Source organism: Neodiprion fabricii, chromosome 4, assembly GCF_021155785.1.
Source record: "Neodiprion fabricii isolate iyNeoFabr1 chromosome 4, iyNeoFabr1.1, whole genome shotgun sequence".
NCBI lineage: Eukaryota > Metazoa > Arthropoda > Insecta > Hymenoptera > Diprionidae > Neodiprion > Neodiprion fabricii.
Genome location: NC_060242.1, coordinates 37,254,236 through 37,267,379, shown reverse-complemented (window position 1 = coordinate 37,267,379; position 13,144 = coordinate 37,254,236). Strand labels below are relative to the sequence as shown.

At 40.4% G+C, this 13,144-nt stretch overlaps 2 protein-coding genes across 3 annotated transcripts in view; both read right to left on the bottom strand.

Moving 5' to 3' along the window:
* LOC124179948 (odorant receptor 46a-like) overlaps positions 1-7,440 on the bottom strand; it is a 54,208-nt gene extending 46,768 nt beyond the window's left edge. Inside the window, exon 1 of one of the 2 annotated variants that reach the window (XM_046564834.1) lies at positions 7,169-7,440. The gene's annotated coding sequence lies outside the window, so the exon portion shown is untranslated. The remainder of the gene's footprint in view (positions 1-7,168) is intronic. The other variant, XM_046564833.1, reaches the window with a different exon arrangement.
* LOC124180736 lies at positions 529-4,912 on the bottom strand. The gene is made up of 2 exons (XM_046566482.1): positions 4,625-4,912; positions 529-945 (listed from the first exon to the last, which is right to left on the bottom strand). Exons 1-2 carry the CDS (start codon positions 4,910-4,912, stop codon positions 529-531), a joined length of 705 nt encoding a protein of 234 aa, XP_046422438.1.
* Positions 7,441-13,144: the final 5,704 nt, after the last annotated feature.

Genomic DNA, 13,144 nt, shown 5'->3' with positions numbered 1-13,144 from the left:
ATTTTTTCATTTTTTACGAAAAAATTATCGAACTCACGAATAAATGTTTCTCGAGGTTTCATGCACCTGTCAAAAGTATTTCAGAGGGCAAAAGAAAAGAGGATGCTTCCAAACGACGATATTTCGCAATGTTCCATTTGCCCGAGGTACAAATCCGTCGAGTACCTTGGGGCAAGAGGACAACAGATGCATTTGTTGTTACAAATGTTGTTTTTCCCGAAAATTCGAACATGGAAAATAGGCGATGGTGAAATTTCATTATACTCGACACTTGATCTATTGGAATTTTGTCAGATCGTCGAATTGCGTCGATGAATAAAATCGTTCTAAAAAGTTGTAGCAAATTCAAGTCGAGTCGAAAAAATATTTTTCGAAAACTGAACGCCCTTTAACGTGAGAACTATCACACGAATAATCACGAGCCCAATTCGAGAGCTCAAGGGTCAGGCCCAGGTCGGAATGGTATGGAATGCCCCGTTTATTTTTGTGAAAGGTGCATCAAAAAATTGAAATTGACACGGACACGAATTAATCATACTCTAGCATTTCTTGGTGACGTAGAACACATTTGTTGACTTCATTCAGGTTGCTCGCCCTTTGGATTTCCGTGTTCAGGATATCAAATCTGGCAGCGGTGAACCAGGTTAAAACAACGAAGATCAGGCTCATAAACAATGCGGATGAAACTTGGAGAGCAATGACAACATTTAAGCCGTACAGAAGAGCCCAAATCCAAAATGGCTCTATTGAAAACGGGTATGCGGCCTTAATCGGTAAGGGCTGAGGTAGAACAATGGGTGCCAAAAGGTACACAACCCCACCGGGAAAGATCACTGCCATAACCATTGTATGGAGTAATGAACACTTTTTCACGTAGAACCGAATCACAGCTAATTCTTGATCCGTAGCATTACTCACGAACGTCGTCATTTCGGTTATCAATGCCTGGTAAAAAGGTTTTGAAATGAAAACACTTTTTTGTTACCATGACAAAGAATATAAATTGCGACTTCTAACTGCAAGTTTGGGAAAGATGCGTACAGTTTTTAACCAGTATTTTTCTATAAACCCCGTATTTTTGTGAATAATTTAACATGGCATTATAATAGGTAATTTGTGCGTACAATTACTTGGTGCGCGAGTCTGCAAATAATTGAATTACGATTAGTTTCATGTATTCGTGATGCGAGACACTTCACTGATATTGCGACAAGTAAATTGGAAAATTCCATCGAATCATCTGAAACATCATGCATCCGTACCAAAATCGCACAGTTTTCATTCAACGCAACGGCTATTTTCAGAACATGAATTACAGAACCGACAATTAGTTTTTGCAGCTTTGCGTGTCTATACGATGTGAACACTTCTGCGTATCGTAGGTTGAGAAATTCGGAAACTGCTTGGGCATAAAAAAGACAGGCAGGATGTGAATTCACCGAATATGTGGCGACTATCTTTGCAAAGACCCAAATGTTTCCAAGTACTTGGTGATGGGTGGTGTACAGAAATGCGAAAGTCCAAAGAGTCGACGGGACGAAACCCCGAAAGTTAAACTAACGATAGTCAAAATTCTATGAAGACCATAAATACGAGAAGGTGACTTGTAGAAAAATAAAAGTTGAGAACGGAAAAATGTACCCACGATCAAACTTATACCGACAGATTTGTTTTTTTTTTATCACTATTTGAGAATAGGTAATATCACGAAGGGAAAAATATTGAGTTGCAAAAATATCGAACCATCAAAAAGTTGACTTTGCAAATGTGAGAATCGGGCACAGTAGTATAGCTATGAGAGTTCTACACGCAGATTCCTGCTACTGACACTTACCGATATTCTCCCCAGACTCAAACCCTTTTCCGCGATTACGGCACAGTCTGCCGTACCGATTTGAGGCCACAACCGTGCAACCTTACCGACAGTTGTATCGGTCGACGGTGAAAAATCGCCCTGCTTTACCAACAGTTCTCATCGGTCGAAGGTCAAAATCATGCTGTTTTACCGACAATCTTACCAACCGAAGGTCAAAGTCTGTAGTGCTCGCCTGCCAACGGTAGAGGGCGCAGCGGGGGCGAGAACTTTTCTACCGTCCCGCATTTTTTTCCCACGATAGGACTGCTGATGTGTAACATCAACCACTCCAAACCCCTTTTCCAGGGTAGGACTGCTGGTGTGTAACATCAACCACCCCCCACATATTTTTCCCACGTTATCAACCACGTGACATTCCAAAATCAATAGTTCCGAGAATTGTTTTTTATCCACTCGGATATCGCTGATGTGTAACATCAGCCACCCCACATTCCTTTCTCACGTTATCAACCACGCGACATTCCAAAATTAATGGTTCTGAGGATGGTTTTTCACTTACCCGGATGTCGGTTTGATATCAACCACGTGACATTTGTTTGGCTTGTAACTGTCATGTGAACTCAACGATGAATTCTGAACGGGTTTAGTCAAGACCAGAGTGCGAAGTCGAGCGATAGCCGCGGTACATTCAGAGCCATGGATCTGCAGTGTTGGGTTACTATCGCTCTAAGAATGCTAAAAGGTGCGCGCGCATACACAAACATACGTACAGCTGTCCTATAAAAAGGACGCTCATCACTGCAAACGTTCACTAAGTCAAAAGTTGTCGAGTATACGTGAGGAAAAAGCTTAAGATGGCATCCACGAAGTGTTTGAGATTAATCGATATTATGGAATCGGCGTACAAAATCTTGGACAAATCATCATCGACAGCAGAGATTCAGAAATGGATAAAATTTGGAAGTCATAATATTCGGCTTCTGAACAAAATTTTGCTAAAGGTTTCATCGATTGGAGGAAAGACGAGAATTATCACAACGATCGGAATATTGAAAGCGCTCGCGAAAAAATTCAAACGTCTTCAGAAAACGGGTGGAGGTACGCGGAAAGTAAGAAGAAGCGATCGAGTTCACTCGGAAGATTTGGAATCAGCTTTCGAGGGGAGAATTCAAACTGGATCCATCGTCAATTTGAAGCATAAAGATGTGGAGAGATTTCTAGAAGACGCAAAGGTACTAGCTGTGACGAGACTAAAAAACGCTCTGAAGAAAGACAGGAGCTTGAAAGCCAACGTTATCCTGGCTTGTAACTTTGAAGTTAGAAAAGATGATCACACGGTGGAAGAGATCGAATTTTTTAATACGAGATATGAAATCATCCTCCAGATAACGGATATCAACGAATGGTTCATCGAAATAGCGACGGAACGTTTGTTGAAAACGGTGGAAGATTTCCAGGAAAAGGAAAACCTTTCGCAAAATTTTGTTCAGAAGCCGAAAATTTTGACTTCCAAATTTTATCCATTTCTGAATCTCTGCTGTCGATGATGATTTGTCCAAGATTTTGTACGCCGATTCCATAATATCGATTAATCTCAAACACTTCGTGGATACCATCTTAAGCTTTTTCCTCACGTATACTTGACAAGTTTTGACTTAGTTATCGTTTGCAGTGATGAGCGTCCTTTTTATGGGACAGCTGTACGTATGTTTGTGTATGCGCGCGCACCTTTTGGCATTCTTAGAGCGATAGTAACCCAACACCGCAGATCCATGGCTCTGAATGTACCGCGGCTATCGGTCGACCTTGCACTCTGGTCTTAAATGAATCCGTTCAGAATTCATCGTTGAATTCACATGACAGTTACAAGCCAAACAAATGTCACGTGGTTGATATCAAACCGACATGCGGGTAAGTGAAAAACCATTCTCAGAATCATTAATTTTGGAATTTCGCGTGGTTGATGACGTGGGAAAGGAATGTGAGGTGGCTGATGTTACACATCAGCGATATCCGAGTGGATAAAAAACAATTCTCGGAACTATTAATTTCGGAATGTCACGTGTTTGATAACGTGGGAAAAATATGTGGGGGGTGGTTGATGTTACACATCAGCAGTCCTACCCTGGGAAAGGGATGTGGAGTGGTTGATGTTACACATCAGCAGTCCTATCGTGGAGAAAGAATGCGGGACGGTAAAAAAGTTCTCGCCCCCGCTGCGCCCTCTACCGTTGTCAGGCGAGCACTACAGACTTTGATCTTCGGTCGGTAAGATAATCGGTACAACAGCATGATTTTGACCTTCGACCGATGAGAATTGTTGGTAAAGCAGTGCGATTTTTCACCGTCGACCGATAAAACTGTCGGTAAGGTTGCACGGTTTTGGCCGCAAGTCGATACGGCAGACTGTGACGTCATCTCGGAAAAGGGTTTGAGTCTGGGGAGAATGTCGGTAAGTGTCGGTAACAGGAATCTGCGTGTAGAACTCTAATGGCTATACTACTAACGACCAAACAGAGATTCCAAAGCTCGAAATCCCGAGACCCACTAAGACAGAATGGACAAAATACCGTAAAGTCACATCAGTCACATGAATTGCTGCAGTGAAAATATCCAGTCAGTTTGTGCTACGTACAGCGAAAGTTTTAAAAAGTGTTATAATTTTCATCGACCATAACTGAGACACAGAATTTCCCTCCGCGTGAAATTGACCATTCACGTTCACTGTCAGAAAATTAAACATCGGCCTGTAACTCATTTTCTTTTAACACATATTAATAGGGCAATGAAGAGCCGTTTATACTCAACTCGAAGGCGGTCTTCGTCGGTATGACAGATGAAGATCATTGCTATCGTACCACATAGTGCCGACAACTCTGTCATGCACAAGAAGATGTTGAGGCGGTCTTCTCTGTTGCGGTAAACATAGAATATCTGTGCTAAAAATATAAGTATCATATGAGCCATCGATAAGAGCTTCAAAATCTGACGTTTCAGGATGATGATAGGCTCAGTGCCAAGAGGCAACGGCCAACCGAACATCAGTCTCGACAATATTTTTACGAAGCGAATCGTCGTCTCTACCGACAAGTACATCCTTATGAGTTCTTCTTTCTGTCGAACTTTGTCCGGATTTCAAATTCTTCTTTGGGTGGTGAGGAGCCACCAATGGATTAGTCTGTTCCAATTGTCAAATAGACTTGACGTGAGCTAAAGGATACCAGTGCATGCCGTAAATAATGGGCGCCAAGCGTCGGTACAAGTGAGAACTCAGAGAATACTTAATCGGTGATATCGTATGAAAATGCTAGCTGTCTATCGTAAATCATCGTCGAGATGAAGTGGCATCGACGTACGTTGAGAAATCTTGTTAAAATTACCTTCGTGAAAATATTGCGAAGATACGGGTCATCGTCAGCCGATTTCGGTATGTGTGGACTCATACAGCACGAGAAGTGACAAAATTTTACGAAAACCTTATAACCGTTATGCCGAAGTTTGAGTAACATTGCGAGGTTTTTGTGATTCAGTTATCTCTGTTAACGTAGTATACGAAACGAAATGCGAGAATGGAGTTGATGCTGTGACGTTGCTGGGTTAAAGAAACAGAATCGGATGATTATTACGTTTGACGATCAAATAAATCATCGAAGAACTCGAAGAAAATTAATCAAAGATTCCATACAATCGGATAGAAATTATAGGGTGAAATTGAACAAATAATGTGAAATAAATTCCTGAAGTATTGCTAGGTATGACAGAATCGCGCCTTGTTGAAATACATTGCGGTTTGTGCGTGAGGTTCAAAAATGCATATTTACGACACCTACTTTTCTACTGATAATTAATCGTCACATGTCGGCATATTGACGAATATAGTGAGCGAACTGGAAAGCTTGCATTGTAAACTTTCCAGTTGGATACTTTTATGAACGAATGTGCAGCGCGAGAAGTGGTGCTGTAACTTTCACGTTTTGATTCATTACAAAGAATACTCGAAAATAAATATTATTTCCGAATGTAACGCTCATCCGTAATTCTGTTGATTTGATTGAAAGCAGAAATAGATAATCCATTAATGAAAACTTATACTTCTTTTAATTACAAATTTGTCAGTTAAATTGTTGTGTTTCGAAAACTATTAGATTCAAAATAAAATATTGAAGACAAGAAACTTGAAGCTTTTGCACTTGATTCTTTACGCATTAAAAAAGAAAATGGTCAATCGCGTCTCTCTCCTCATCAGTATGAGATTTTTGTTGTAAATAAATAATTGCATTTTCGCCGACCAGCCCACAATCATGGATACATTCATTTTTTAACGATGATTAGATATGACATGCCTTGATCACGTACAGTAATAATCATGCCTCGTTTTTAAATACGAAGTTTTTTATATTTTGCCAATTTTACACGTTAAAACTTTTCCAATATGAACCCGTGCAATCTTTTACCCTCGAGAAATTTTCTCTGAAACCCCCTAGTTATTGATTCGCAGCTTTGTTTCTGAAACATGTCTTTCTCCGTCAAAAATTGAATCCTTGGGCGCACAAATTTCGTCCGAAACTTTCTAAAAAACGGAATTGCAGGTTAAGGTATCCTTTTCAAATTTAACATAGAAAAAACCGAGGAGAAAATTTTTCATCAAGATGTGGAGTTATTTTCCGACGGCTGTAAAACAGTCAACAACCAGCGTGTTCAAAAATACGTACCGAGGCCAAAAAAAATTGAATTCGTACACTAAATAATTGTGGCAGTGACAATTCGCTTGTAAGATTTCCGGAACTTCAACCTGTCGGAGCTTTGACAATTCGGAACTTCGACAGCACACCCGCAGAATAGTAGCTAAAACTAGCTTCACTAACAACGACAAGCGCACACGAATGAGTGTTGACTCGAAGTGCTATGAGAAGAATTGGAAACTGGATTGTCGTAATTGTGGTCAAGTTGAGCGCCTGCGATGTATTCCACGAGAATATCCTAAATGCCGTAAGACTGAAGAATGATAATGCATTGAATGTTTTAGCAGAGAGGAGGATCTAGATTCACGGATTTTGAAAAACTTTGTCAATTTGTAAATTATGCAGTGAGAAGGATTTCATAGAATGCGAAACTAACGATGCGTGAGTTAAAGAATCATATACGTCGAACAACTGGTTTTGTTTTTCAACGAACGGATGCAACTTCGTTGCGACATTCGGAAAATAAAATGATGGAGATTTCATGAGTAATATTCATGAACACATTATTGAACTTTACAATGATTCCATGTACCACGATTGGCGCCCATTAGACATTTTTTATGAAGATCAACGTGAATATTTTTTGTTAAAATATTCACCAGCTACTTACTCGTTATTCAGGGATTACGAAATTCAGTCAGAATACTCCAAGATCCATCGCTCGTACAGTAATTTCATTTCACAGTAAATATTTTAGAGAAATGAAACTCAAGGTCTGCTACTCCGTTCTTTCCTTCTCCGACAATGAGAAGGCAATGAATCTTACTTGCCGTTTGGATCTACGCTGATTGTAAGAAATATCTGCTTCGTGTTTTGCGCAGTCCGTCGACAGAACGGCACGCAGCTAAAAGCCGTTTAATTCCAACGAGGTAGAACTCGGCGATTCCTGGCTAACTATTGACTGAAACAAGTATGCGGAGGGGGCCTTCTGGTTCGCAGACTTTAAGCCAAGGATACGTTGTACGCAACGTGACCGTTGAGTCACGCCTTGTTTTTAACCACAACGGCGATAAATGATTAGCCAATATACACATGCGAGTGTGACTCGTCTGGATGACAGGTCAAGGACAACACTTAATAATGCGGAAAAATAATTGTCTGTGTTAATTCTGCCGCATTACGGACGAATTTTTGCACTTTGAAACATCCAATGTGACAAGAGGATATAATAGAAGTTGAAGTTAGTAACGTCGTCATACCGGAAGACGAAGAAAAAATCGACTATTTCGCGATTTTCGAATGACTTTGAAGGAGTCAAGTTTTCGCAATATCAGGAACTGACAGTACGATATCCGTGGCGTCTGTTTTCGACAATTGATTATCGATCACCGAGATAATGAGAATTTGAAGAGCAAAAAATTACCGTTTTGACTTCCTTAAGGAGATAACCACAACACACTATGGTAAGTGTACCAGTTATCGACAGGTTTAGACCCAACTACCGAACCCTTTATTCTCCAAAATTATGAATCGAGGGTAGAAATTGCGAACTTCTCGATGACTAAAACCAATTGCTAGAGAGTTACACAGTAGAAATTCATTTTTTGGTAACTTTAGATCCAAGGATTAAACAGATACAACCAAAAAAGGTCAATAATTGGGACAGGCTCAGTAACTGGTGCGCTTACCGTATTCCGTACGGAAAACACGGAAGTCCCAGTCGAAGCCCAAAGGTTGAAATGAGTTCGGCCTTCATATGACAGGAGACTCGGTGTTGGCCTGAATACGGAAAAAAAATGGTGAAAAAGAGAGGAAAAAAGGCACATGAAATATGAGATCGACTTTACCTCCCCGCGGTGCGTAATTTTGGCGTACCTATTTCGAATTTTCAACCGATGTTCCACATCAGCGTCTAACAACCGTATGACAAATCGAAATATTTTATCTAGTTGAATGTATTTTAATTTTTCATGAAAATTTTCTTCTCAAAATTCATTATTGACAAGACAAAAGGCAGGGAGATGAACTTATTTACACAAATTTTCATTATTTGATAGCATCCTCGAATAATGTACCAGATTTACTTTTGGGAAAGTGAAATTTATATCATCATTTTCAACGTTCGAAGATTCAGCATTGATTTGATATCGAGAGACGCTGTCTCCATCGACAGCATTGCGTTACGTCCCAGCACTTACGTTATTAAAATTATTCCGCATTTATGCGGACCCTGTCAACTCATGTCTCGACACGTGTCTTTCCTCACGATACGTTCCTCAACGTAGCGTCCGTACAACATTCTCCGTCCTCCATGTTATTTTCATATGACTGTACGAACGTGTTAAGGTAGCCGTTATCGCTCGATAAGTTATATCCTTTTTGGGTCAAGATCGGCGGTCGTCAATCGCACCAAGTACAATGAAAACATGAACGCGCGCGACCCGACGCACTATGTTCAACCGCGAGGAGATCCCTACAAGTTTTACAACGGCATGGATGTTTGAAAAAAAAGAAAATTTTTTCTCTCGTCAACTTCGACCGACCACCCATCGAGTTCTTATACTTCTCGAGAATCAACGGAACCACACATCTCGAAAACCATTGGCTCATTCTGCTACGTTGAATATGGTTATGGTCGTACCCTTTCAGTCTCTGTCACATACAGTCGTTGTCATCAACGGTTGATTGGGAAATTTGGAATTACTCGGCTCAATTGCAGAGCTGACTGGAATTCGCACTTGTGTGGGAACACGGGAGCTGCGAAGTTGAAGTTTATTGATAAATTGTTCGCTGATTAATGTACATTCAATTATGTGTTACGAGGTACTTACGGACTTGATAATTTATCAGATCGATTTGTTGCTTTTATTTTACATATGAATGCAGCGACTCAAAAAGATTCGTCGGACGCAACGTCGTACGTGGACACATAATTCACGGGGATACAACTTTACAGAATAACATGAGAGCTCTGCTGTCAAATTGCACATTCAATTACAATGCGAACAAAAAGAGTGACTAAGAATAATGTAACGATACGAAACGGTGTCCCACCAAATCGAATCCGTCGAGATACTCGAAGAAGTCTCACGCCAAATGGACGCCGCAGGAGCTCGAAGGGAGTAGCAGCCATCGACTTCTCCGTAATACTTCGACGCCGTTCAATATCGCGTATCGGAAGATCTTCCCAATCGACAAAGATTCGAAACTTTCCATTAAGACCTAGATCAAAATGTTATCGGTGCCCGAAGAGCAGCGACGTGATAACTTGTAGAAAGCTTCGCCTACAGTGTCTTGGCGGCGATTTGACTCCGCGAATATTGAACGCGACATCGAGTAATATCGTTTTCATTTTGTTGAGACGTTGCCACGGCCCCAACTAACAATAAGTCACGCTGGTTACAAGTAGCCCAATGAAATGCTGTACTCGTGCTCAACTGCCTTAGTGTATTCGGAGTAAGCTTGTAATCTGAGATCACGTTCTAATGGTTTTTTTCTTCAAAAACGAAGTTTACATAATAGAACAGGTTTTGATCAATTCACAATAATTGCATCTTCTGTTTTACTTAATTGCAATTCGCTTTCTGATAAATTCGATTGTTTGTCTTCCAAGTTTCTGGAGCGCTTTGTTGATTTCCATCGATTAGAATGTAGACGAGGTTGTGAACCTTTCAGATTTTCGAATGATTCTGAAAAATTGGAGTCGCCTTTCTCATCATTTTATATTACATTACGCAAACTGTAGAATTATGTATTTTATATTCTCGACTCTTTCGAAACATTATATAACCTCCGATTGTTACACACCGACATTTCTTACACGTACTGGGTCATTTAGTCGTCGCGGAACACGAGTATGACCGACGCAACCGTTTCACCCGGGTCTCACGATCTGGAACGATTCGGCCGATCAGCCACTTTTATAAAAGTATTCGAAAGATTTGTGCAAAAACGTGTGTGATGTGGGCAGAGTCTGGATGAAATTTGCTGCAAAATTCACCAAGATTTCTACTACACTTGACGCTCTTTTTAGTGGTTTCGATTATTCGTTTATTCTATGGTTTCCAGAGTATTCTACGTTCCAGCTATTGCGATCACATGAACCAAAGTTGCATTCGATCTTTCACATAACTATTATGTTTTACTGAAAAAGATCGTCACAATACACCTGCCAGCTTCCAAAGTCTCACTGAGCAATACCTCGTTAAAAACTTGATTTATTTGCTTTTCGCATTATATCTCATATTAGGGATAACGATTTTATCACGTAAAGTGAAAAAGGGGAACAACGGACGAATCAAATTTTCGTCACCTGGCTGCTGAGTGTAAATCACTAGACGGACTGGCACATACGCGGAAGATGGTGTACATACCTTGATGCTACAAAAGCATTGTGACCTTACGGATTATCTGCTTCCGTAGTCACTCGTCGAAAATGTCGAGCAGTGTTGCGATCTACGAGAAACTGGTAGATAACGAAGGTTAAGCTAGGTTGTGGAAAAGTTAAAATTATACTATAGGCTCGTCATGTACGTACAACTCCAAACGTTTCCAGGTTCAAGGCAGGGAGCAGGCCGTCGACTTTGTTCATGGCTGGGTCATTGGCTCTTTGCATCATAAGCAATACCGAGCTAAGCACTCTAGGCGATTTGCCTATCCACTGGCCATGTAAAACGGATTTCGTTACGCTATGGCTCTACGGGAGAAATTGAATGCTATCAACGATTCTAATGACTTGCGAAGGTGCAGGTGATAACAACACATCGATCATTTGAGTGAGCTAAGGAAATGGTACGCAAAATTTTCTGATGATTTTTGAAGTACGGCAGAAAAATTGAAACAAGATATTTCAGAAGTATCCAAGGTGGTCATGCCCCAATAAAATGACCGAAGGTGAGCTAGCCTGTTTATTATCACTATCATTATCACGATCATTTTCGTTGTCGTTATTGTTACCATTATCATCATTATTGCTACATATGTGCCAAACGTGCTGCCGCAGAACACAATTGGCCAAGTGGTGCAATTGGCTGATCGTTGGAATTTTTCAGTTCACACGTGTACAAGTATTTCTGCCAATATTGTGAATTGGTTTCTTTCGGTGAACGTTGCAATTGGATTCTTCGATCGCAATTCGGGGATGACCAGACTTCACAATTCAGCTGAGCATCAGTGCTAGTTTAGAGTTTAAATGAATATCACCAAGGTTGCTCCGTGTGATTCCTGTATCCTTGTAATAATTACCCGATTCGTATACGCGCTACCCAATGCTCAATAACCAAAAACTGGTAATCCAGTACGTTCTTCGATGTGTACCGACTCACACGTATGCGGCATTCGGTTGAAATGTGTCCGAAGAAACTATCAGCAACAGGGTACCGGAAAGTTAGAAGAGAAACTGAACAGAATAATGAAAAATTAGCCAAACAACGGGCTAATTGGTGGATTCGGACTTCCGGTTCGCCTAACAATAGCTCACAATCAGGTGAAATTTCGCGTCCAATAAAGACGTTATGAATGAACCAAACGACCAGATATTTAATTATTTTATTTCTAATGCTAGTTATGTCACATTCAGGACAAATTGTTGGTAAAGTAGAGGCCCTGGAACCCCTGGACATCCGAAATTCCGAAAGGGGGCACTGTAGCGAGTATATAGCGAATAAGATATTTCAGGCTTCTTGTCTTTTTATTATTTTTCGAGTTCCAACAGCATCAAGCAGTAAAGTCGGCAATGAATCCGAGGAAATTGCGGAGTGACGGAATAGCGACGATTTCGAAGGAAGATTTTGTTCGGTTGAGGCAAGTAGAGAATAACGTTTATCTTAATTCAAGTTGTCAAGTTTAGATTTAAGTCCACTCGCGGTAGCGTCGAAGCTCCGAGTCGGGTGATATTGAGAACGCCGTCTGTTTGATACACGTGTTCGATACTCGTCTGAAGGCCGCATTAAGTCGAGGCTCTACCTCGGCTTCGTGCTGCTAGTCAGACTCGCAGTGCGCGAAACGCTCGTTTGGCCTCTTGTATCGAAATATACTAGTTTCGAGCACAAATAACGGGAAGTTCAAAGGCTGGCTCACAGTCAGCCCAAATCCGCTTTTTATTATTGGTTTAAAGGAAAATAGTTGATTGTAATGATTTATTCTGTACTATTATCGTATAAAAATGGTTAAAAACTGAAAGCAATCAATAATTGTGTAGCTAAATTAACAAGTAACAACGAAGAATGGTCTGAATAATAAAGTCAGATAATGAAGAAAAAATATCTTGCACGTCGAGTCAAATTGGAAACCGGGTTCTTTAAATGATGCCGTATGAAAGATCGGGAAAAGTACACATATATTTTTTATTTACTCAATCAAATACGAAACGGTGATTGTCGGTTTTTTTTGGATCCGGAGATAACCAACGTAGCTTCTTAAAATTTCGTGTGTATTTTAATTCACATTTAGACAGTACTAGAAAAATTTTTTATCATCAATTGTCGCAAACGGCGAAGTTATTAGCTGACCATTGAAGTGCGCCGTTGGAATCTCGAATTGGCAGAAAAGATGGAGTGCGTAATTGTTGTCTGAAATGTAAAAACTAAAATTACTTTTAATCGACATATATTTTTATCATCGATGAACTAAAAAACCCCGAAAAAAC